The following is a 24,553-nucleotide window of genomic DNA, read 5'->3' on the forward strand; positions in this document are numbered from 1 at the left end:
TGTCATCCAAGACATAGGAACGGGTCCAGCTGACCTGATTCAATTTGTTTTGAGATGCTTTCTACCTGGAAAAATAAGAATATGCAATAAAAATGTTTGCTAATAATAATAATTTTTAAAAAATCCATCCATTTTCCATCAGTTAACCTGAAATGCATGTTTGTTTGTTTTTTGTTTTTGTTTTTGTTTTTTTTACTGTGGGAGCTGAAGATAGCTGACATATGCATGGGGAGAATATGCAAACTTTATTTGAAAAAGGCCTCCAAAACCCAGACTTGAACCCGGAATATTCTTTCTGTGGGGAAAGGGCAACAACCACTATTCTACAATGTGGGCAAGACAACATGCACATGCAAAACTCAAAAAATTTCACAGTAAAACAATAGCTCGTTTAATATTTATTTTTGATATACAGTATTTACTAAAATGTCATTCTTGTAATACATACAATAAGTGTTTAGATCCTAAAAAATTGGATAAAAAAAACTTGAGCTGGAAAATAACCACATAATTAATCAATACTGTGAATAATACCGATAAGTGTAATTCTAATTGTGTTGAAATATTATTTACATATCACCGACCACCTTCGATAGCATGTCGTTGTAGTTTTGGTTGATAATACGAAGAAAGGGTACATGATAGCAAGGTTCTTGAAATATCAGTTCAACCATAAACACAGTAAAAGCAGTAGATTCTATTTATATATCTCTCTGAAAAAATACAGTTAATAAAAATACAGCAATAAAACAGACTATGTATTTTAACTGTTGAGTGATTTTTGTATATCATGCACTTTTAGTGTTGCAGAATTTATATTATAAACATGCTTAACAGGTGAAAAGTTGGAAAACCTGTTGTTCAGCAATCATAATTCACCAATTCGACCCACTTTTACGTCATATAAACTCTGTCACTTCAAACGCAAGACTCATGTGGCATTCTCTCTATCTTTAAGGGTGTCGTTTCATTCAAAGATGTTTCTTCCGCCAGTGGAGTGAAGATTCCCACTGTGCCGAGCCACTGCTGCCTGTTAGGACACAAATACATTCGCGCAAAAAAATCCTCCTGTCAAACCATCAGAATATGTAATTTGTGTTACAATGGAAATCTGCATACCGCTGTCTGTCCTTTGGAGAAATTGGCGTGAGCGTAAAGGAGCACTGCGATGTCATTGTGTCCCGCCTCCAAAGCAATGGACAGGGCCGTGCTGCCATCCTGGTGACAGATGAAATGATCCTCATTGTTCCTGATACTGACGTCATGACAATATAAAATACAGCAATTTCAAAAAATATTGCCATGTTTCATTAGGCCAGAAGATCGTTCTATTCTTGATAATCAAAGGGAATAATCATCTCAATTACTACATTTTAAATAAAACATTATATTATATTTTCTCAGAAATTCATTCTGCAAAACAGTAAAATGTCCAAACGTAGTTTTTTTTGAGGCATTTTAACTCATGTAATAACGCTTTTGTAATAATATACTACATTTTGTAATAAAATCCTTGAACACATTTTCAAATAAACTTTGCCGCATTTTATAATAACTTGTTACATATTGCAAAGGTTATTATGAAATTTGGATGTTCCACTTTTATTTTTTTTTAAGAAAATGTAATAATTTGGAGCATTATGTAATACATTTTGCCCTTTATTCACGTATATTTAATAAGAATATGATTCAGTGGGACGAGAATTACATGTCACTCTTTGCTTCTGCCAACATATCAATGGCAAAACGCAGGGCTCTAAATCATTTCGATCAGCTGCCATTGTGGCTGGTAGATTTTTTTTTAAAGTTACAAGTCAGTCAGTATTTTCACCAGACATTTATTATTGAAATGAAGAAATGGAAAGGTCACCCTGCTTTTCTAATAAAGTGCCTGAAACAAAATTCGACCACATCGGAGCTTGAAGTCAGCAGGCTCACTGAGGCCGTGACTCACATACACTGTCAGTCAGGGTGGCGTCACACTGGGCTTGTGCCAGCAGCAGTTTCACGATGTCGGCATGGCCGTGCTCGCATGCACACATCAGCGCCGTGGAGCCCTCGTCGTCCTGGACGTTGACCTCCGCCCGCTGCGTGAGCAGCGCCCGCACCATGTCCATCCTGCCGTGGCTCACAGCGAGCATCAGAGCCGTCTGACCGGCCTGGACAGCGGCCGGCGATGGCCAGATGAGAAGAAACTGGATGAATGAAGCTGAATTCACACTTTTCAGGCATTCATGATCATATTTTTTTTTTAACAGGATTGAACTTAAAATGTGATCTCAAATATAGACTTTGATATGGAGAATGAGTGTGACTATACAGAGAAAGAATTTACCCAAGGAGGACAATGAAGAAAAACAACATAACTTATAACTGTTTATGTCCTATTAAATCCCCCACTTCGCATTTGTCTGTACTTTCCACTCAAAGATCACATTTTACGACCACTTATTGTGCAAATGGATCATACATTTTCTCTCGTCGCTGCATTTCTATTCAGGCAGTGCATCAAAACCTCAGGTTATCACAGGACACCTGCAAGCGTTAAATGTTTCAGCGTGCAAACATGCATTTTAACATTTAAGATAAGCTTGCACTCTTACTTAATTGACATTGAAGTGCGATTTATGTACTGAATGACAGACACAATATATACTGTGGCTTGAGTTGCTATCATTGGTGTTTAAAACATGAAACATTATCAATGAGATCAACCATTTTGTCACCTCAAAGAAGAAGAGAAGACTGATATTTGTTAATAGCAATGATAATATTTAACCTCTACTTTACTGAATCCCCCTAAAGGGGACCCCACTTGTCAGAAAAATTATGGCCACAAGGGGGCCTCCGAGAGACGGTTGATATTAGCTCCATATCAACAGCATAACACTTAAAATTACTTAGATTGCAATGACACATTAGGCATCCCCCCTTGTGGGGCCCCATTCTGTCTGCATGCTGTCTGGTGCTGTTGATGGACAGGACACAATGGAAGAAAACAAAACCCCAAAACCAAAACAAAAGGAGGATGAAAAACAACAATGAGACAGTGATGAGAGAATGTCTTACATCATAAAAGCAGTAATGTTACTCGGTTCCAGGCTATACTTTTCCAAACCATGTCTCCACTTGTTCGAAGGACATGCTAAATGACACAGACGGTGAAAAGCTTCTGGATCTGTACAGTAATCTCAGTATTGCACCGTGTCTCTTCACTCTTCCTGTGACATGAGCTTTTCAGCTTTGAAACAGATTTGAGGTCACCCTTGTGCCAGGAGATACACACAGAAGTTATCAGCCACTGTTTTTTACTGACAACTTACCAGGAGTGGAAAGTATATTTTTCAGATATCTGTATGTCTTCTGGTGAATTTTTAACTTTTCCTGCCAACACTTGGTCATAAATATATGTACGTCTTACACTTTACATTCTGAAAATCGGCTCATTTTTTGTTTTAACCGCTGTGAAGATGATTTAAAGTGGAAAGCTCAAGCAGTTGACAATAAAAGCAATCGACACTGATGTTGCAGAAGGTAAAGAATTGTACTTTTAAACTTTTGCTTAACTAAATCCTTTTACTCTCATCAGTCTTTTTTGTGTGCAAAATTATCTTCTGTTTAAGTCAAGAATAAGAGTGTTTTTGCCAACTCAGCAACTGTACTCATCACAAAATTGCAAGCAGAGAAACTTAAACCACAGAAAAATCTACTTTCATTTGTACCATGGAAGAACCATTCACACCTTTTCACCCCACTATGCAGTAAAGTGCCTGACTTTCCAGAAATGGCAAGAAAAGCATCATAACCTCACCCTGACCTGGCTGGCCTTGGCATTGACGTCTCCTTCAGAGAGGAGCTGCTCCACCACGCTCATGCTGTCTGCATTCTCCACGGCGGCGAGCGCCGCCAGCATGATGGGCGTGTAACCCGCCGCGTTCTGCTGATTCACGTTGCACACCTCTGTGGGGGTGAAGGTCCATCCGAGGTAGTGTGTATTTAAAAAAAAATTATAAATAAAGAGAGAAAGCAGAAAGTGTGTCACTCTTTTAACTCAATGTATTCATAAATTAACATCAACTTAACATTTATTTACAGTATCTTCACATGTTATTCATGCTTAATAGAATACAGTACTTGAGGGCTCACATTGCACCATTCAAGGTGAATATTCTTAATTTAAATATAATCACGTGACACTGAGGAATAATTGGCTCTCCCCCCGTTGTTTTTGTCACTTTTATATTTTTGTTTACAACATATTTCTATTCAACCTTCCCTTGGGTAGGAGATTTGGGTTTGCTGTCTTTTGAAAGCAACAGCAAGGCCTCGGTGTAAAAGTAGGAAAACAATGCTGTCCTTCTGAGCCCCTCTTCAATTTGTCTGGAGAAAAGTTTCAGAATAGCCTGAACGATCTTTCTGAACCGCACATTCATTTAATTTATAATACATTTGTTGAAAAATAATCAAGCAATCTCCATTCAATATCAAAGCGGGAAGAGAAACTGATTTTTAAAGATCAGTTTCTTTAATCACAACTAAGGTGTTGTGGTGTAGTTTTCAAACACACAGACTCATTTTGTGAGACAAGCTGTGATTTTATGAATATATTGTATTTCATAGACGTTCACAATATTATGTTGTTGTTCCAGATGCAGTTTTACTTGCTCGGCTTTGCTCCCTTTTGCCCCCCAGTGGCCGACTGGAAGCACATTAAGCTGCACACAGAAAAACTTAAACCAGAGCACTTATTTGGCTTGTGTGCCGTTGAATCATTCAACCTTGTCCTTGCTTGGGTAACTGTGGTGAAACACAGCTCTGCAGCAGCTTTTAAATCACAGCAGGTCAAAGAGCATCAGTCAGATTATGTCTCCTTTTGAAAACGAGTTAAATGAAAATATGGACGCCATATTACGCAACATCCTCTACTTTGCCTTTGAATGTTAATATACCTGCATCCAGCAGCTTCTTGACAACGCCGAAGTTGGAGTGCGAAACGCTGTAGTGTAGAGCGGTGTTTCCGTTGCCGTCGGCCATATTGGCAATGTGTTGCAACACCGAGGGCGAAATGGCCCGAAACGTGCACAAGTAGTCCTCCACAGTGTCGGGAGAGGCCGACTTGTGACTGGACACGGAGAACCATTCCTGCTGGAGTGTGTGGAGACAATCCTGCTGTGAGGAATTAAAAATAAATAAATAAATACGCAGATAGGAAAAATAAAGCACATGTTTTGTTTTTTCAATAATCATTCTTAAATGCCTTCCAAGTCGTTGGAGTTGAGTTTTAATCACAGCAATTTCAACGTTGGATTGGGTAATTATAGTGATGTGACTGAAAAGAAAAAAAGACAGACGAGCAACATAATCAAACAACTCAATTCAAAAAGCTAAAAGATAAGGTAATAAAAGAAAAAATTTTGATGCCTGCTATTATGATTCTCGACATTTCTAGTTTCAATACGATTGATTTCCCTTTCCGATATATTCCTGTCTTTGATCCTTCCGCTGAGTTTTTCCTTGTTGTTTGGAAAGTATAGCAGAAAAGCCACCGTGCTCCAGTCCAGCAAAATAAATGTCCCCGCTGGAAAATTACCACACCGACACATTCCAGCTCTTTTTCTATCCTATGCCAAAGTCATTTCTTTTTTAAATGACATACTTGTACACGCCCCGGCCCAACTTCCCTCCACACCCGTTTAGGGACATACTATTAAATGTGCACATATATCCAGGATCACACATCTGCCCACACAGAAACCTCCAGACTGGATGAGGTGAAGGAAGCGTACCAATTCCCTGCTGGATAAAGTGTTGTCATCACTCAGATGCATCTTTAAAGCTTGGCAGGCAAAGAACATCCTTTCAGTTAACTTGTACCTGAAAATCGTCAAAAAAATAAATGGGTTAGAAGATGATAAGAGGCGATCCTGAGTCTGGCTTTAACCCTTTTAGTGACTTCTTCCACATTACCTCTGTTGTGTATATAACTTTACAGACCCTTTAAATCTCTTGTTGGAGCCGTCTTTTCCCTTTCTCGCTTGGATTCCGTCTTGAGACACTTCCCTCTGTGTTTTATTTCCTCTTATTTTCACCTCTTCCTGCTCGTAACTTGAAACAGGGTCCAATCTAGGAAGGCAACAGAAGAAGTCAAGACATTACTTTTGTCTACAACATCCCAGTATCCCAGTACAGTTAGTTGATTACTATATTTCCTTTTGCTTCTAATTATTTATGACTGGGGTCAGTGAAATGTTTGGCCGGTCGGTGGGAACAGGGATGAATAAATCTAATTAAAGACCCAAATATGCTGAATGTTAAATACACAGACAAAGATGGGGCCTAAATTTTGGTACATTTACAGGGATGTATCGGAAAATAAAAATAAAAAAGACTCGTACCACTAACGACCTGCTGGGTGTTGAGCATTACACCTAATGTGTGACCAGTCAAAGCAACAGAGAAGACAACATAACTTGAAATGCAACAGAAAAGATGACCCCTTTGAGAAATAACTGTCATTGTATGCCTAAATAATGATTCACATGACTTGTGTGAGCAGGTTATCGACATCTTCACTGGCAAAGTTGAAAACATACAGCAACAAATCACACATGTATTATTAATTATACATGTATGGCTGCAGTACAAAAAGTTACTAAAGTTCAAACCAGCTGTTGCGTGTTTCTTTACAGTGCAACGCACTGTCGGAGGCATTTTAATACGCACCCTGTTGTCACTTTCAAAAACTTCATGTTTTTTCTGTTGCTGCTGCAGCTCTGGTCTCCGTTATGCTTCTTCGTCTCAGGCCGAGGCTTGCCGGCATTATTTGACCTGTCTAGGAACAGTAACACAAGCCTCAGCGTGATAACACAATTTATTTTTAACAACGCGTCACCTAAACAAATAAGATGTTTTCTGTGGTGTGAGATTGTTTGCCGCGACACAGTGCTTCATGACGGAAAACCTCTTCATTTCAATTTTAAATGGTGTCACTTTTATAAGGAACATGCATTTGTGGTGTGAGCAGCAGGGATGAGCATGTAGTGTGCTTGTGACTTTCCTTTCGGGCTCCTTGGCTGCCCCTCCTCATGTTTGCTTGCTGTTCTTCACCCTGATGTCTTTCACCTGTGCCTGAGTGTGTGATTGTTGTCACCTGGTGGCTTTAGTATATAATGGGCTTTTGTTGTGAGTTCCGGCTCTGTGTTTTTCTGTCTCTGCCTTTATGTTGCTTCGGCACTTCAGTGTCTTTTTGTGGCCATTGCTCCTCTTTAACTTTTACCATTCAGATTCTTTGATTTTTTTTTTGGTTTCCCCTTTTTTTAAAAATAAAGTAACAACCTTGGTTGACCACCACTTCTCTCAGCTTGAATGTGACAATGTCGTGGTGTTGGCAGAGAAGATTTAGCAGATTTTTAATGACTGAAACCAACACAATTGGCTTTAATACTCATCTCACAAATGCATGTCACGAACAAACGAGGTACTATTTAAAATCCACAGAAGCAGCGTCGTTACAAGAAAGCCACAATCTACCAAACACAATTCCCTTACTTTTTTTTGTGCTACGTTTACCTCTAATTAAGTTTAACTTGTCGCAAATCTAACAATGTATTCCTTCAAATCTGTCGTCCTCATTTGAAGAGCAAAAGCTCTGTCCGACACTGGTTCCTCCTCCGACGTCTTCAGTTTTAGACCCTGAGCCACAAACTGCCATGTGGGCCGAAAAAACCATATGTCATTCCAAACATTGCGAGTTTATCCTTCACAGAGTCCACTTGCCAAGCCAACGATAACCACTTCCCCCTCTCAACCCAGAGTACAAGTTTAAACTGTGCCTTGGGAGTGGCCTCAAAGTCAAATATTTTAAAGCTAAAAATACATTTTAACACTCCCAGCAAGATGTACTCTGGACATGACTGCTTGGAATTACAAAACATCAGCTTAAACATGCCTGATTACCTTGCAGAGCAGAGGATGCCTGCTCCTCCAACATTTTAATCATTCTTTTCACTTCCGATTCATTACTGCCCTGTTGGCAGTGTCCTGGACTCAATTTGTCACACTGAGGAGATTCAAGTGGAACAGGAGACGGATCCTGAATGTCTCTGCTTGCTGCAGGAGGAAAAATAAAAGAGAGTGGTTTCTTTTTTGAAATGTATGCAAGTGGTTTTGTAGATAAGAATTGCATTCAGCACACTGTAATAAAGCATGAGTTATGTTTTTACCTCGGCTGATTTGTGGGTGGGGCTACTGAAAATCAGATCTTCTAAATATCAATTAACTGAAATCACATGATTAACACTTTCTCAGGAAAGTAACCTTAAAGGCTGAAAAAGTCGGTTGAACTCAGTGGCTTATTTTTCTGTCGTAAAGCTACAAACATCAATATAAGCTTGTAGGTTTGCCAGTTGAGAATTGAGTCTGAACATCTTAAAATATCCTTTGGAGGAAAAATGTTGACAAAATTCAAAAATATGAAGGTCAAACTATTTTGTATCAAAGTTGAAGGAGTTTAAATCAAATGCTGCGATATCAGCTTTTTCCAACATGCTGCAATGAGTAATATGTATATGCAAAGATTACATGTGAAGATATGATGTGTGCACAGATTATTATTTTTTATTAATTTTTTTTTTAAAATATGCATGTAAAACCAAAGCTGATTTTATTGAAATGACACCAAGATTTTGGTAAATTAAAGGTAAAAAATATGTTTTTTCAATGACACCAAGACACAGATTATCTTTTTCTGTTTCAGATATTTCATCAATCATTGTACCTGTTTTAAGATTTGAAATACATTTTTTATGGTTGCAATCTGTTTTTGCCATTTTGTATTAGAACAATAGATACATTTAAGCATTAATCTGCACGTCACAAACTTTCATACTTTGGTTTTAACCTATTCCAAGAATTTATAATTAGTAGGCTGCAAATGTCAAGAAAATCAGCACAATAACAGTGAAATATATTAATATGAAAAAGGTTCTAATGAATAATACAGTTTTAAAACAATTCTAAATGAAATGAAACAAAATGTTGTCTAATAAAAAAACATGTCAACATAGTCTTCTATTCACATAAAACCTCTAATCAAAAGCTCTTAAATGAAACTGAATTTGAGTTGTGTTACCGGTTAGCTGAGTATTGCGCTGATGGATTTCTTCCTCTCCTTGTGTCGCAGCTTTGTTGTTCCAGGGCAGCTGGGAGCCGCTATTCCCTTGGTTGCTCTTACTGTCCGTACAGTCCACTGCCAGGAGGTCACCGTGCTCCCGAAGGAGCCAATGCATCTTCTCTATGTAATGGTTGAGCTCCTGGTCCCACTGCAACTGTGTAGTTTTCTGGGTCTTCTGGTCAGGTGCACTGGACAAAACCGACAGCTCCCGTATCCTTCCTTCGCCGACCCCGACGCTCTTTGTCTTGACGGGGTCCGGAAGATGAGACGGTCCAGAGGCCATGTTCCGAGTCTTCAATCCAACCAGAAAATTCTCATTGATGTTTGTGAAACCGACTCCAGTGTCTCTAGTTACCTTCGTTGTGGTCTCTGGTGTTTGTTTCGAAACACCCAGATTTGCCCCCACGCCAATTGTACGGGTCTCTGTCACGCGTTTGATGTCTTGGACCCCGCTACCTACGGATACCGTTCGAGTGAGAGTGTTTGTGGTGTTGGTGTGCTTGTCTTGGGTGCTGAGGAACGTATTGGTGCTGGAATCGACACAGAAAGCATGGCTGGTGTTTGTAAAGCGAGTCACTGAACTGGACAAAGTGTTGGTGCGCTGTGAAGCGGTCTGGGGTGATGCCATGATTCCCAGATCAACCCCTCTGACTGGGTCTGTGGTCATACCTTGGGAAATCACTTCTTTGGCTTCACTTATGGTCACATTAACGGAACAATCGCCACAAGCCACTGAATGAGTCTCTGCCTTTTCCTTCTTTGACCTCAGCTGCTTCACTGGCTCCTCTGTGTTGCTTTCTGCATCGCACACTTTCACCTCTGTCCCAACTCCTTGTGTGCTTGTAAAAACATGGCTCCCCACTGCCTTATCCCGAGTCGCCACTCGCTCTCTGACCTCCCATCGGTGCATAGGTACATCGGGCCCCGTGCAAACATCTGTCAGCGTCGGTTCACAGGATACTCCCACAGTCTTCAGCTCTGTGACTTCACCAGTGCAGGTATCTCGAAGTTCTGTGTGATGACCCACTCCCTGACTGGTGGTGTGAGGCCTTGCCTCTATGCTGATGCTTGTAGTGGACGGCCTGGCGGAGACCGCCTTATCAACCCGGTTTCTGGCGCCTGCAGCATGAAGCTCCAGTTTCAGACGGATCAACTCTGTTTGGAGAGCTGATTCTTTTAATTCTGCTTCCAAGTGACATATTCTCTCCTTTAAGGCAGCGTTTATTAGCTGTTGGAGCTCGAGCTCGGCTTCCTGTTCGGTGTGAATCCCAAGATTGACTTCAGACACTTCCGTAGCGGTGGATCGTGTCTCTACCTGATCAGTATTAACACATTTGTTTTCTTTGAGAGGGACAGATATGTCTTTGTCCATGCCAACTGCAACTGACTTGACAGCTTTGTCAAAGTTGGGGCATTGATTTTTTCCACGTGATTCCACTAAATGTTCACCTTTGACGGCTCGTTCCCACGCCCGCATCTCCTCAGTCAGTTGTCTGAAGTCGGCGTCGTCATTTTCATCTTCAGTGTTCACCTCAGTGTCACTCCCCTCTGTGCCACATGCCCTTTTCCAAACCACCTCATTTGAACGTTCATTGCTGCCTTGGTTCCTGACCTGAGAAGCCAGTTGCCTTTTCTCCTCCTGAAGCACTGAGATTTTCACCTGCAGGACGGGGATGAGCTTCACCTGCTCCTCCAGCTCTTTCAGCCTTTGCAGAGCTACGACCATCTGGTCACGGACATGCTGCAGGTGTGTGGGGCCGGTGCCGGTAACGGGAGTGCTTCGACCAGAGCTCTGTGGGCTCAGCCGCAGGCAGCCTGTACTGCCTCTGCCGCTCACAGATGAGCTAAGGTAGAGGTGCGTATCAGATGCTGTACCGGCAGGCTTGTTCCCATTGTTGTTGTGATTATATGCCCCCAAGCCGGTGAAGGGTGAGGGTGACCCAGGGGAACTCACGCCTCCAAAGCTGGCCAGTCGTCGACGGGGGTACGGCTGGGGTGGTTGAATGGTCACTTCCTTGGTCGACTGCTTGGCGTTCTCTGCACAAGTATTTTCCATCACAGGGCTTGGTCGTTGTGAGGCAAGAGATCTGGCAGCAGGCTGAGGCTTTAACTCGGAAACTATTTGAGAGGTCGGTTGAACTTCACTCCTGGAGGGTTTGTTTTCCAATGAGCTGGTGTGCGGTGGCGGAAGAGGGGGTCTGCCTCTAGCCGTAGAAGACATGCCAAGCAGTCTCGTATCATCACTGACAGATGGCGATAAGGACTCTGCAGAATGCCACTGGCTCGGCGAGATGCCACTCTGCGATTTTTCTGCATTATTGACGGCCACTCTGGGCCTCCTCCTGAGGCTTAGTCGCTTAATGGCGGCGCAGTTTTGGAAACCTTCCACACACTTGAGGTGGTCCACGTCTGGCAGATAACTGAAATCAATCCCGCCAAAGTCAGGGACACACTCCTCAGTGCTTTGACCTGTCACGCCAACAGAAAAATAGGCTGAATTTATTACTCTTCCACATAAAGAGTCATAATGAACAAAAAATATAAGCAGTTGGCTGAAAAGCTGGAAGTCCCAAACACAATGAAGGCTCATAAAAAGCTAAGCCAACCAACTTTTGAGAGTCCACACATATTTTATATATTCACCCCCAGTGTTTAAAAGCAGATTTAGTAGTTCATTCAATTTCAAATACAAAAATATTTCTTCTATTTTAAACAATCAAAATAGCAACCATTGAGGTTGTTTTAAACCATTTCAACCCCTGAAAGCATTTTTTTTGCTTTAAGAAGTTCCCCAGGAGTTCAATGTAGATGGAAACTCTGCAAAAGCTTTAACTGAACTCTAAACCTTGAGAACAAATCACTAATACTGAAAACATAAAGAGAGCTGAAGACTTTATCACAAAATATTGTAGAGAAAAAAAAAACATGCTAAATATCCAAACTCTGCAGCTTCATACCGATTCAGTTCATAAACTTTTGTCTTCTGTACTCACCTCAGCAAATGCTCATCAGAGAAACGTTTCTACTTCAATCTCCTCAAACTGTCTTTGACGATAATCTCTGAGAGTCGCCCTCTCAAGAGGAGGAGAGACAGAGGAGGACTTACCAATATTGTAGACACTGTTTTCAGCAGTCACTTCTCTTCAAATGGTATGTCTCTCTACATAGACTGAACCCACTCTATAATTACTGTGCAACTCTCTCTCTCTAAAATGGCCAACCATTCTCCTGGCAGCTTGTCCTAACCACAGACATCTCCCAAGCATTTAAGCCCGTGGATAAACAAAAAAAAAAGCCAAGCAGATGCTTGAAATAATTTCATTGTAGTTCATTGAATGTACACCATGCTGATGAAGAGCTTATTTTTTTAATAACATTTCCATCAATAAACTAAACACTGAATATAATTTGTGCACTACTGGCAGAAAGGCATAGAAATTCCATGTGCATCCAAACTATTGATATAAAAGAAATAATAGTTACCTGACATATTTCTCATGATGTAACTGCCTCGAGCCATGAATGTATCCAGAAAGTATCACAAATGGAGGTTTATATCAACAACAAATCTTGATCTGAAAATAGAAAGAAATGACCGTAAAATCAACTTCACACGGTGATTGGTAGCTTCTTCAAGTGGCCTCTTGCTGCCTCCCTCGTCTCTGGCGCAGCACAGATTCCAGCAGTCAATAACGGCTATAACATTACAATGCTTGCATAAAGGAAATGCAATACTGTGCCGCGACACATTATCGTTAATTCGGCGAAAGTACAGAGAGCGAAAAAGCTGAGAGCAGGACAGTGACTCACCTCGATGCTATGCTGTATCACTTTCTCATCAGTAAGCACCTTTTGTCTACAGCTTGCTTTCTCGAGGCCCCCCTCTCTTTATATAACACTAATATGTTTCTCCTTTGACAGAAAGTCAACTATCTAAAAGCATATTATGTAAAAAAAAATATTGATGGGGAGTAAAGAACTGATATTGAGCTCACAAGAGTTTTCTTACTTTCATAGAGTGACATATTGTTCATTAATGTAAGCTTGTTTGAATGTTAGTTCAAAGGGCTTTTCTGTGTAGAGATTCTACAGTATGTTTCTCCTGCACCAGTGTCAAATGACTAGGAATAAATGATTCATGTACGTATGTGTACACACTGGGGGGAAAAAAGAAAAGAAAAATAATGTCAAAAAGCAGGAAGAAATTACTATTGCAACAACACATCATCAGTAGAGTAAAACTAACCTGTCTCATGCAGTTGCATGCACTTTCAGGTTGCCATTCATACCTTCATACCCCTCAAGACTTAATACATAGATACATTGGTGTAAAACAAATCCATCTGAAGACTTATTTTGAGCTGAAGCCTGTGCGAACAAGTTGAAATTGCATCGCGTCTCATGCAATAAATCCAAAATGTTGTCTTTAGAGTTGCCACATTGGCTCAAAGCACCACTCCTGCTGCTCTCAAATGAACGTTAAAGCGTTATTTAGATTCAAGGTGAGGCATTTTATAACCCAGGCATAAATTTATGGATACATTCTGTGTTTTCTACTGAACTCCAACACATAGTTTGAACATAATACAGACACAACACAGCTGAGGTGTTCTCAAAGCAACTCGGACGTCCCAACACATCATCAGCTCGCATATTTAGACTGACCTGCAGACACAAACTGAGGCTTTTCATCTGGGAGGATATTTATTCTGATCTCAAGCCAAAAGTCTCAGGCCTACTTAAAAATCACAAAATCTTCTGGGGTCCACCCAACTCTAAAATCTCAAACCTGACTGAAATACAAGCCTGAGATTAATTCTACAGAGGTTCAACATACTTGTGAGACTTAAAAGTTGTAGTCAAGTGTGGCAAGAATAGATCCCTGAATCAGTTACGTGTACTTTGCCAGGAATCTCTTGTACATCTTTAAACATATGCAGGACGTCAACCTTAAGATAATGACTCCATATAGAGCTAATTTGAGTTGGAAGTTTGCACATCTGAACCTGCAGTAGTAACTTTCACTTATTAAAAAAAAAACCCAAAACACTTTTCTTTGTTTCTTTGTAAGCGACATGTACTAATTTGTAGCACACTTTTCAAAAACAGACATCGAAAGACCTTCAATCAAAAATGAGTGTTTTGCATTATCACAATGAAAGTGGGTCCAAAGTCCTCTCAAAGACTTATTATTATTCAGCAGTCCACTGGGAGACAAATTGCACACAAATAGAGATGATTTAGTTTTCTGGCTACTCTTATTGGAGTGGGTGCCCAGCCAAGGTCTTTTCAAAGTCAACTATTTCAAAGTCAAATTGGCGGAGTGCAGAGCCATCACTTTGCTATTACCATTATACCACCTGTCGGCAAGGACGGGGAATTTAAAGCTTTATCAAGGTGTGCAGAATAAAATCAGGGAGGTAGGAAGTCCCTTCAATTTAGATGAAGGGTCATAAACTTGAATGTAAATCTATAGGGAATGGCTACAAAAAAACAATATGTCATTTAACAAAATCCTTGGTTTCACAGTTTTTTGTTTGTTTTAGTTAACTTAATAACCCTCTCATTAAACCAGTTGCATGAGTTTCTCTTGATATTTCACACTTTTTTTTAACTGTTGCTCATAATAGGCGTGAATGTTAAAACACAGATACATGCAGTGTATATATGCCTCATGTGGCAAATCTGCACTTAACAAGTAACCTGATAAGATCCACCGAAACAATGAATACATTTTGAGAGAAAGTAAAAATATTTAAGTCATGTGACTCCTTAAATTCCACTATTAAAGCGATGAAGAAAGTAGGTAAAATTAATAATAAACAGTAAACATTTACTTTAATACCTGTTTTGTGGTTATGAATTCTCAGCTGAAAAAAATTATATTTTGTGTTCAGGTCTGGTATGGATTTTCTGGACAGGATGTTTAAATGTTATTCGTGTGCATGTATTGGTTGTCTACTAGGTTTCCTCACACAGTCCAAAAACATGTATTTGAGGTTAATTTATGATCTGAATGAGTCAATGCAAGTGTCTGTGGTTATGTGTCTCTTTGTAAGATGAATATTTTCTTGCACGTATTATCCTTTTCTTTGTGTAGTTCTGTTTAAGCCAGTGTTTTTTTTGTTTTGTTTTAAATCGGATTGATTCTGATTTTGGTATTTTCATATTGTGATTATTTGTTTCCTTCAGGCTTTTTCAATCTACAGTGTATCTTTAAATGCATTTTTCCATTTCAACCTTATGTTATGTTGTACTTCTTTGATTTGATCTGCTATCATTGATATAACCTGCACGAAGAGTTGATTTATTCAATTTACCTTAAAAAATTTTTTGAAAATAAATCACCTTCAGCCACATCAGATCTCACTGTTTTAGGACAATGGGACACAAACTCTGACGCTATGTTGCTGAAGTCTGACGCCTTGTGGTCACAGTGACGAATATCTATAGCTGCAAGTGGAGGAAAAGTAGATAGGAAAGGAGGGACTATTCGGGTGTACCTACGCTGTTTCTTGCATTACATAGTTCAGATCTTTCGCTTTTAATGTGCATATGAACTCACCTGTGAGCCTGCATTACTTGTACCTGTGCAGAGATGGATGTCAACGCCTACATGTTCAGCTGGTGTCCAAGTAAAAAAAAAAAAAGTATTACCGTTTCAGTTCAAAATTGTAAAATACTACCTTTTCAAGCAATGATTCAACATCTTGAACGCCTGCGATTATTTGTTTTTGGCTGCTTTTCGGTCACTCCTGAGAAGAAGTTGTCACCCCCACGCAGGTACAGGATGCACACTGCGCGTGCGCAGACGGTCGTCATCCTGCAACAGGCGCTCTTGGTAGTCGGTCAGGTGACGCAAACTAAAATATTGATGATGTGTTTTCTTCTATTTACTCGATTACACACACACACACACACACACACACACACACACACACACACACACACACACACACACACACACACACACACACACACACACACACTGCATGCCGTCCACGGAGATGCAACTCGCTCCTGCATCTTGCAGTTTGTCCGTAAGATCCGTTTTGATGTTGTTAAAAGTTAAGATATAATTTAAGCGACTCCTAGAATTTCCATGAAGATTATTCAGCAGAACTGTGAAACTTATTCAGCGCAACTGCTTCTGCAGAGATGTCAGCAACAATCTAACAGGATTTCAACCGTTCATCGAAGATTTCTTCATGCGTAAAGTACTTAGCGACATCATGTGGACGTATTGCAGAAATACATTATGTAGAGAAAAAAAAAAATCGTTTCAAAGGACAATTTGAAGGGTTCCCCCCCCCCCCCCCAGGATCACTCTTTTTGAAACAGACTTTTAAAAGTCAAAATATATAACATTACAATTATTTTATTGACCAATCCTATAGTGTTCAGCATGGAAAACCTACAATATAAAAAAACCAACCTAAACCTGCCTCCAATTTCTCCATTGTCATATTATTACTATATTTATATGTACTGTGATTAAATGCGGTATCAAACTATTTAAAAATGTATGTAGTTTTCCCCCAAAAAAGAATCAAGTTAGGTGACCTCGTGCACTGACTAAGAGGTGGGTTCCCAAGGTTAAAGGGCAAAATACGCAAGTGCTTGTGTAAATATATGAGAAGTTTTAGCAGCTCTGTAAAACTATTACATTATTGGCACGGCTGTTAAAAATTCTACACAAGCAGCACTTAGTTCAATTTGTCCCACAGCTATTGTATGGCGTCATTGTCATTAACCCAACATTTGAAAAAGAAAATATATGCAAGAAGATAAGTTCGGAGGTTTCCAAATGTGGCCAGTCCTTTGTGTTTAAGAGCAGATGTATTAAATATACACACAGGGTCCAATCTTGCCAGGTGGTGACCCTGCAAAAGGTAAAAATTGTTAAGAGAAAATGAATTTCATGCTCGATGTTCCCAATTGGTTTACATTGGTTTAGTTTTTTTTCTCTGAAGTTTTAGAAAAAGATTGATTGTGCCTGCTCCTGCTCTTATTATTACTTTTTCTACTATTCCAGTCCAGTTGAGATGAAACTGAATTGGAGAAGAAAATACAAATGACTGCATATTAATGCAACCATGATGTTTGCAGACAAAACTTTTTACTGAGTCCATAACATTTCCTGTGTTGAGTTCGCGTCAATCCATTTTCTACATGTCTTTATCCAACTCAGGGTCACTGGACATAGAAGTCAATCTCTGCTGACTATAAGAGAAGAACCGGTTACACCCGAGGCAAACACAGAAAGACAGACAGATACAGTCACATTCAGAACGACAGGCAGTTTACATACATGCATTGATAACATTCCTTGACATTTATATTGTATGACTGTGCATCATTAGTCTTACTGATGCAGTCTTGTGCTTCTCAATTTCTGTCTTTGAATCAGGGGGTGTTGTTTCAGCCTTTTAAACACCAGATACACTTAAGCTATGTTTTTTTATATGTTAACCCAAAACATCAGGTGTATGTTAATATCCATAGCTACTCCTCATCGTGTCAGTAGTTATTTCAACAGATTTTCTTGTTGAGTACAAGGTTCAGCTTTGTTGTGAAACACGTCAGTGACTCGTTTTGCGTAAGCTGATGATCTAAGTGACTCAGTAAGCCATGGGAAGATGTTTTCCATAATACATGTGTGGCGCAGAAATCACCACAAACTTAAAACCATCTGCATGTTGACACACACATAAACATGCAGTATGTCCCACCACGTACTCTGGAGGTGTTTGTCTTGCTCATACATGTTTATCACCAGAGTTTATCGCCACTGAAGACATCAGGGAGAGAGACAACAATGACAAAGAGCTCTGATGTGAACTTTACACTTCTTCAGGATCATGCAGGGGAAGCATGTCTAAGTGGGCTGAGTAGATCAGGAAATGTGCTGAGGTGGTCACATAGAGAACAAGTTGTTTTTCTGTTGAAAACTTAACAAGTAGTACCACTTATTTTCCATGATTGCACTCCGACATGTGTAAGTTTTGGCTTGAAAATGCAATAAGTTGTTACATTTAAACCAAGCAATCAAAGTGAGTTAATGTAATAGTTGCATGGAAAATAAGGAGTCATGCAACAAACTAAAATAGTGTTTGTTGATACTGTCAGAGAGAAAAAAAAGGACTGAACTATATTTTAAACAGTTTCTGTGAAGAGTTTTTGTATCGAATATCATGAAACAAGAACCAGCTGTGTTAGAACAAAGTGTTCATTCAAAAATGTTTCCTAGAACTTGTAGAAAATCCCCGTCAGGAATGTGAATGAATCAGTGTAAAGTTTTGTCACTTTAAAACAAAAATGTGCGCTATCTATTGAACTTTGCTCCGTTAAACCCTATGTCACAGAGGTGATCAAACCAGTCTCTGTGTGTGAGGGAAGCTGCGCTCTGATTGGTCAGAAGAGATGCACACCCCTGTCGCTTCCCACATCTCTGCACCGGGAGTTCACTTTTTAACTTTGGAGAAACACTCCTCTGTACCACATTAGGTCCCCGTCCCGGTCCCAGGCCTGACAGCAACATGTCCGACAAAGGAGCTTTTGACACCAACGTGCTGACCCTCACCAGGTTTGTTCTGGAAGAGGGCAGAAAGGCCCACGGCACAGGTGAGCTGACAACACTGCTCAACTCCATCTGCACGGCTGTCAAAGCCATTTCCACCGCTGTCAGGAAGGCTGGGATTGCTAACCTGTGAGTACTTTTTATTCATTTATTTTCTTGCAAATCATTAACTCTCCCTTGTGAAGTTAGTTGCAAAGCGGTGTTGTGCATGTCTCTGAATATCACTTTTATGCAATGAGTTTAACGTGTTTCAACTAAAGTTGCAGTCAATCATTGACAATACGTGTACAAATGTGTTTAAAATACTTTAAAAAAAGACAGACTGTTCACTTCAGCATTTCCTGTTGTTGCACACAGTATAGGAGGGGTGTCAAACATACAGCCTGTAGGACCAAAACTGCCCACTAGGGGGGTCGAATTTGGCCTGCAAGATGACATTGCACAAGTTCTTTCTGATTTATTCACTGCAGATCACAATGTTTTAGTAAGAGCAGCAGATATAACAAAAACCCTGACACCGGATCAGTGATGCAGCAGTGAAAGCTATTGTTGATGCTCACTGAGTCGCAACACAGTGTGACTTTGTAAAAACATGTGGAAGGCTGCAAGATATCCCAATTGGTGTTGATGGCTGTTGGACATGTCACTGTATTTTGCACCAGATAACATAGTTGAAGCAGCTTTATGTTTCGTAAACATGTTTATTTTTTTTCTTCAGAAGTTTGGAATTGACCAAAAATTTGTATTTCGGGGTAATCATGCCCCAGAACCGAGATGAATTTGACACAGCTGCAGTGTATGGCACGAGAATCTGTGCGCTGTTGGCCTATGGTCAAGTCTGCACATGTGCACGTCCCTGAGGGCAAAGATCAACAACATAGTTGACTTTTAGACCTGGTGCCGACATCCCTTTGTCACTTTACTTTTCAAAACTTTATTCTTCACCTCGTCCCGCAGATATGGCATCGCTGGGAGCACCAACGTGACGGGGGACCAGGTGAAGAAGTTGGATGTCCTCTCCAACGACCTGGTCATCAACATGATCAAGTCCTCCTTCACTTCCTGTGTGCTGGTGTCGGAGGAAGATGAGAAAGCCATCATCGTGGAACCAGACAAGAGAGTAAGTGCATCTGCATGCATGCATGAAGGCATGAATAAGATTTTTTGGAATTTGCATTGTTAAAAAAATAATAATTATTTAACCAACAGGGAAAATACATTGTGTGCTTTGATCCGCTGGATGGTTCCTCCAACATCGACTGCCTGGTTTCTATTGGAACAATCTTTGCTATCTACAGAAAGGTCAGTGATTGTGATACTGCATGCAGACTTTTATAAGCTATAAGGTTTTTGCAGCAGCAGCTATTAACTATGGTCTTTCTCTGAGTTCCTATTTTTAGCCATGAGAGCTGCATATCTCTAGAGATGGCACTGTGGCCAGTTCAGACTGAAATAACATGAAATCATGTACAACGAATGAAACATTTAACTTTAATGATCCGAGGGAAATGTCTCAACTGCTTCTGAAATACGCTTCTTCTATGTTGACTCTGATACTGATATAATTGTTCAGGGTTAGCATATTAAACTAAGAGGCATTATGAATAAGTGCTCAAGGTTTTGTAAAAAGTCCCAGTAAAGTACAATCGCTGTGCCGCAAATACCACTCAAATGTTTTTCTAACTGTATGTCACATCTCATTGGTTCACATATAATCACATATAATTGCCTTTCCTCATGTACGTCACAGACCACGGATGGGGAGCCGTGTGAGAACGACGCTCTGCAGCCTGGAAGGAACATCGTGGCAGCTGGTTATGCCCTGTATGGCAGCGCCACCATGATGGTCCTCTCCACTGGCCAGGGGGTCAACTGCTTCATGCTCGACCCCGTAAGAGATTTACTGTAACAGATGGAAACAAAACACGATGTGAAGAGGCTTTTTTTTTTTTTTGTATGCGTTTTTTTTCTTCCTGTAAATAATGTCTGAATGCTTCTGTGTCTTCTTCAGTCAATCGGCGAGTTCATCTTGGTGGATCGTGATGTGAAGATTAAGAAAAAGGGGAAAATCTACAGTCTGAATGAAGGATATGCACAGCAGTTTTATCCTGATGTGACAGAGTACCTACAGAAGAAAAAGTTCCCAGAGGTAAAGCCATGGAATAAAAGGGGAAAGGGTAGCTTTACCAACCATCCATCCATCCATTTTTGTATGGGGGTGGGGGGCATAATTCATTCACAACCATTCAAAACATATAGATATTCATAACATGAGCTAGACATCTAGTATCAGCATTGTGAGGATATATGGTTTTTGATACAGAGTAAAAAACAAATTGAGGCGATGATTAAAAAAAAAAGTATTTTATTGAACTTATAAATACATTTTCAAGAGTTCATAACTAGGTTCTTCCTGTGCCTGTGGTTCTTGTTTTTCTTGGTTCTCAGTCCAAAAACATGGATTTGAAGCTAATTGATGGCTCTCAACACAGAAAAACTCTTTGTTTGTTGTTTACTGGGATTGATCCAGCAATCGTGAGCCTAAATGGGGGGAAAAGCAGTAGGTATCGAAGTTGGGTGGATGAAGTTGCATCGGGTGTTGAGAGAAAGAGGCTCTGGCTTGAAAATTAACAACTGGAAGTGACAAAACAACAAAAAGGCTGAGATATACTGAAAAAACCAACATGCTGACAGGTCAATAACTGGAATTACAGGCTGTCAGAATGAATGAGGGAGTTCAAGATTGATGAGAAGCTACACCAGTAAACAAGAGTTGAGTGAAATGGTAACAGTTAAAACAGCTCTGGGAGATAGAGATCAGCTCTGCAAGTCTTTCTTTTGCATGCCCTCTTCCTAGCGTATATTAACAGATGGCGCCATAATACATCATGTTATTCACAACACTTTGAGAATAACATTTCTGCGTTGTTTCAGGACGGTTCGGCTGCTTATGGCAGCCGCTATGTTGGCTCTATGGTGGCTGATGTTCACCGTACGCTGGTGTACGGCGGAATCTTCTTATACCCTGCGAACGTCAAGAGTCCAAAGGGCAAGGTGAGTTGACGGACGGCGCTTCAGCCTTCGTTAAAATATCAAATTATCCTTGGTAGGTTGTTTGAAAATGCACACGTCAGACAATAACATGTGTTGTCGCTTCTCCCTCATTCTCTGTTTGCCAGCTGAGGCTGCTCTACGAGTGCAACCCCATGGCCTTCATCATGGAGCAGGCTGGAGGCATGGCCACCACTGGATCCGTCGCTGTCCTGGACATCCAGCCCACCACTATCCACCAGAGGGTCCCCGTCGTCCTGGGCTCTCCTGATGACGTGCAGGAGTATATTTCCATCTACAAGAAGCATCATAAATGAGGTACCGTCATGAGAACTGTGTGAAGAAAGGCTTCAGCAGGCAGACCGTCCAGTGAATTACTGATGTTTGCTCTGTATTTCCAGTGTCACAACCAGGTCAAGTCTGGTGTTAACTTAAATGAGGGGCTGGACATTCAAGGTGCTTTTCATTCGTTTCCTCTGTTGCACTGAAGAAGGAACCAAGTGCTTCACTGGACCGGCTAACTCTGTTTCACACTGAGCTCATTTCACCCTGTCGCTTTGTGTCTGGGGAGAGTTAGCCTGTATTTTTTAAATAAACACAAATACAACGACCCGTGTTTCTTTTATTGTGGCTCCCCAAGTCGTTTTGTTATTGTTGATTTTTCTTTTACAAAGTGAAAAATCTTTTTTTTACTCATGAAAATATAAAACATTTTTTTTACAAATACAACATAATCTTTCACCTATTATGGCCAATTTGCCACAACTGAGTGGTGTTTGCAAGCAAAAAACACAATTTTGTTTCACGAGTGAATACATTTGGGTAGTAAAGAGGTAACCACGTGCGAAAGAGCAATTGCTACTTTAGACCATTTAAAAAGAAAATGATAGGCTAAAGTGAAAAGTAATGCTTATACATTTTCACAAAAGTTACTCAGTATTATAACAGTGGGCATCTGCTCTTGCACGCTCGGCCTAGTTTTTACTGTTCATTCTGGGAATTTGAACAATAGAAGTTATTTTTTATGATTCTTTTCAGATCACTAAAGTTAATCATGCAGCTCATTTTATTGCATTTTATTTTGACACAAGAGCAAATCAGGATACAAGCACAGATGTTTCAGAAAAACAGAAAAGGATATTATTGTCTTCCCCTCTGTTATTTGAATAAATCAGTGACAGAAAAAATTAGTCCTGTTGTGGTAGCACACAAGACAAATGATCAGTGTGAGTATATGTGCTACATGTGCATAGACCAAAACACTTTTCTTTACCAGAACACTCTTGAAACCATCTTTTAGGAAATTGCTGTCATTATAGAGCTCAATTTTTCAGAATATGGGAGGATGAGACCCCAACCACTGAGCCTGAACCACATCCCAACTATAAGCTGGATGTAATCATACTCACAAATAATTTAAAATTTGTTTGAATGGCCCAATTAATGTTTTCCACAAAATAAGATATTATTGTGAAATCCAGACAACAAAACCATGGTGTATCTTTTGCTTATAAATAATGGTCAATACTCCTACCTAGACTATATATATACAATTGTTGTTACTGTTACATTCATAGTTTTGAACTAAAGCTTATTTTCCGATTTCAGTTTATCTCAGTGTAAATTCAAATTTTTTCCGCCATCAAATTACCAATAGTTTTACAGTTTTACAGTTCAATTCTTCTTGATCACTGGATTTTTCTTATCACTTTAAAAACTCTCTGGCACACACGATTTATTAGAAATAGGTATGGAGGACAAAGTGCAAACAGGGAAACTCCAAACCATTGTCTCAAGACATCGAATGGTCAAATATGATCAACACGGACGTGACTAAATTTGCCTGAGGCCATGTTTACACGTACCCATTTTTTTTTTTTTTTTTTTAAACGTCATTTACACTGACCCACACATATAAAGCTGGTTCGGAGCTGCTATGAGAATGCCAAACCTGTAGGGGGCAGTGTAGCAAGAAGCATGAAGCCATGATAGCCAATCAGAATCCTGGGGAAAAAAACACAGGACGCCACGAATTGTGACGCAAATATCCCTCCTACCCTCCTTTAGATGCAAACAGAGACACAGATTTTTTTCCAGATCTCCACTGTGGACAGAGTTGACAGGAATAATCGTTTATGGTGAGTCGTCGCTACGTTTATGTGTAAATCCACCCAAACACAGAGAAATATCACAGTTTTTTTCCCAATATCCAGGTACATGTAAACGTGGCCTTAAAAAGGGTGGGAAAACACTGAGGATACACAGTACACACACACATACACACACACATAGGAGGCGTTAACAAGGCACAGCTGACACGATCAGATGATCAGCCAGATTATTTGATTGTATCAGCTGTGGGGGGACATGAGGGCAGAGTCATCAAAACTTAAAGCAAGTTCAGCTGCCTTTTCCAAACTTTTTTTTTTAATAAAATATTGAGAACGAATCCTAATAAAAACAAACACGTGGAGGGTAAACCTATTAATCATTTTATTCAAACACATTTTTTTACAATTATTCACCATTTATTTGAGTCATAATTTAACACTTTTGACAGTTGCAGACTTAATGTATCAAAATCAAAAGCATTAAATTGGAACAAGAAACACTTTTTGTTGCCTTTGGATCAAAACAGCCATTAACAATAATTACTCTTGTGAAAAACATCTCGAAGTGGTCCTTCAATAAATATTACCACTTCAAGTGAGACAAAGCGTGTGCAGTGTGAAAGCTGAAGGAAGCAATGT

At 40.0% G+C, this 24,553-nt stretch overlaps 2 protein-coding genes across 8 annotated transcripts; one reads left to right on the top strand and one right to left on the bottom strand.

Annotated features, from left to right (window-relative positions):
* Nucleotides 1-393: 393 nt before the first annotated feature.
* Nucleotides 394-11,527, bottom strand: LOC308140119 (KN motif and ankyrin repeat domains 1-like). Of its 7 annotated transcripts, none has more exons than XM_080509795.1 (10): nucleotides 9,131-11,527; nucleotides 7,957-8,109; nucleotides 6,724-6,832; nucleotides 5,995-6,123; nucleotides 5,787-5,874; nucleotides 4,950-5,145; nucleotides 3,812-3,960; nucleotides 1,959-2,159; nucleotides 1,120-1,218; nucleotides 394-1,030 (listed from the first exon to the last, which is right to left on the bottom strand). In XM_080509795.1, the coding sequence occupies exons 1-10, from the start codon at nucleotides 11,391-11,393 to the stop codon at nucleotides 968-970; spliced, it is 3,450 nt and encodes a 1,149-aa protein (XP_080365921.1). In that variant the 5' UTR covers nucleotides 11,394-11,527; the 3' UTR covers nucleotides 394-967. The 7 variants fall into 7 exon arrangements, 6 of the variants coding, with proteins under 6 accessions (XP_080365921.1, XP_080365920.1, XP_080365919.1 ...); XM_080509794.1 differs by having other exon boundaries at nucleotides 4,950-5,166; XM_080509793.1 differs by having other exon boundaries at nucleotides 4,950-5,169.
* Nucleotides 11,528-18,661: 7,134 nt separating this feature from the next.
* Nucleotides 18,662-22,394, top strand: fbp1b (fructose-1,6-bisphosphatase 1b). The gene is made up of 8 exons (XM_080509680.1): nucleotides 18,662-18,881; nucleotides 19,710-19,872; nucleotides 19,962-20,054; nucleotides 20,503-20,643; nucleotides 20,764-20,901; nucleotides 21,687-21,806; nucleotides 21,932-22,121; nucleotides 22,205-22,394. Exons 1-7 carry the CDS (start codon nucleotides 18,712-18,714, stop codon nucleotides 22,118-22,120), a joined length of 1,014 nt encoding a protein of 337 aa, XP_080365806.1. The 5' UTR covers nucleotides 18,662-18,711; the 3' UTR covers nucleotide 22,121; nucleotides 22,205-22,394.
* The last annotated feature ends 2,159 nt before the right edge of the window (nucleotides 22,395-24,553 follow it).

The sequence above is a fragment of the Blennius ocellaris genome (assembly GCF_963422515.1).
Source record: "Blennius ocellaris genome assembly, chromosome: 15".
Taxonomy (NCBI): Eukaryota; Metazoa; Chordata; class Actinopteri; order Blenniiformes; family Blenniidae; genus Blennius; species Blennius ocellaris.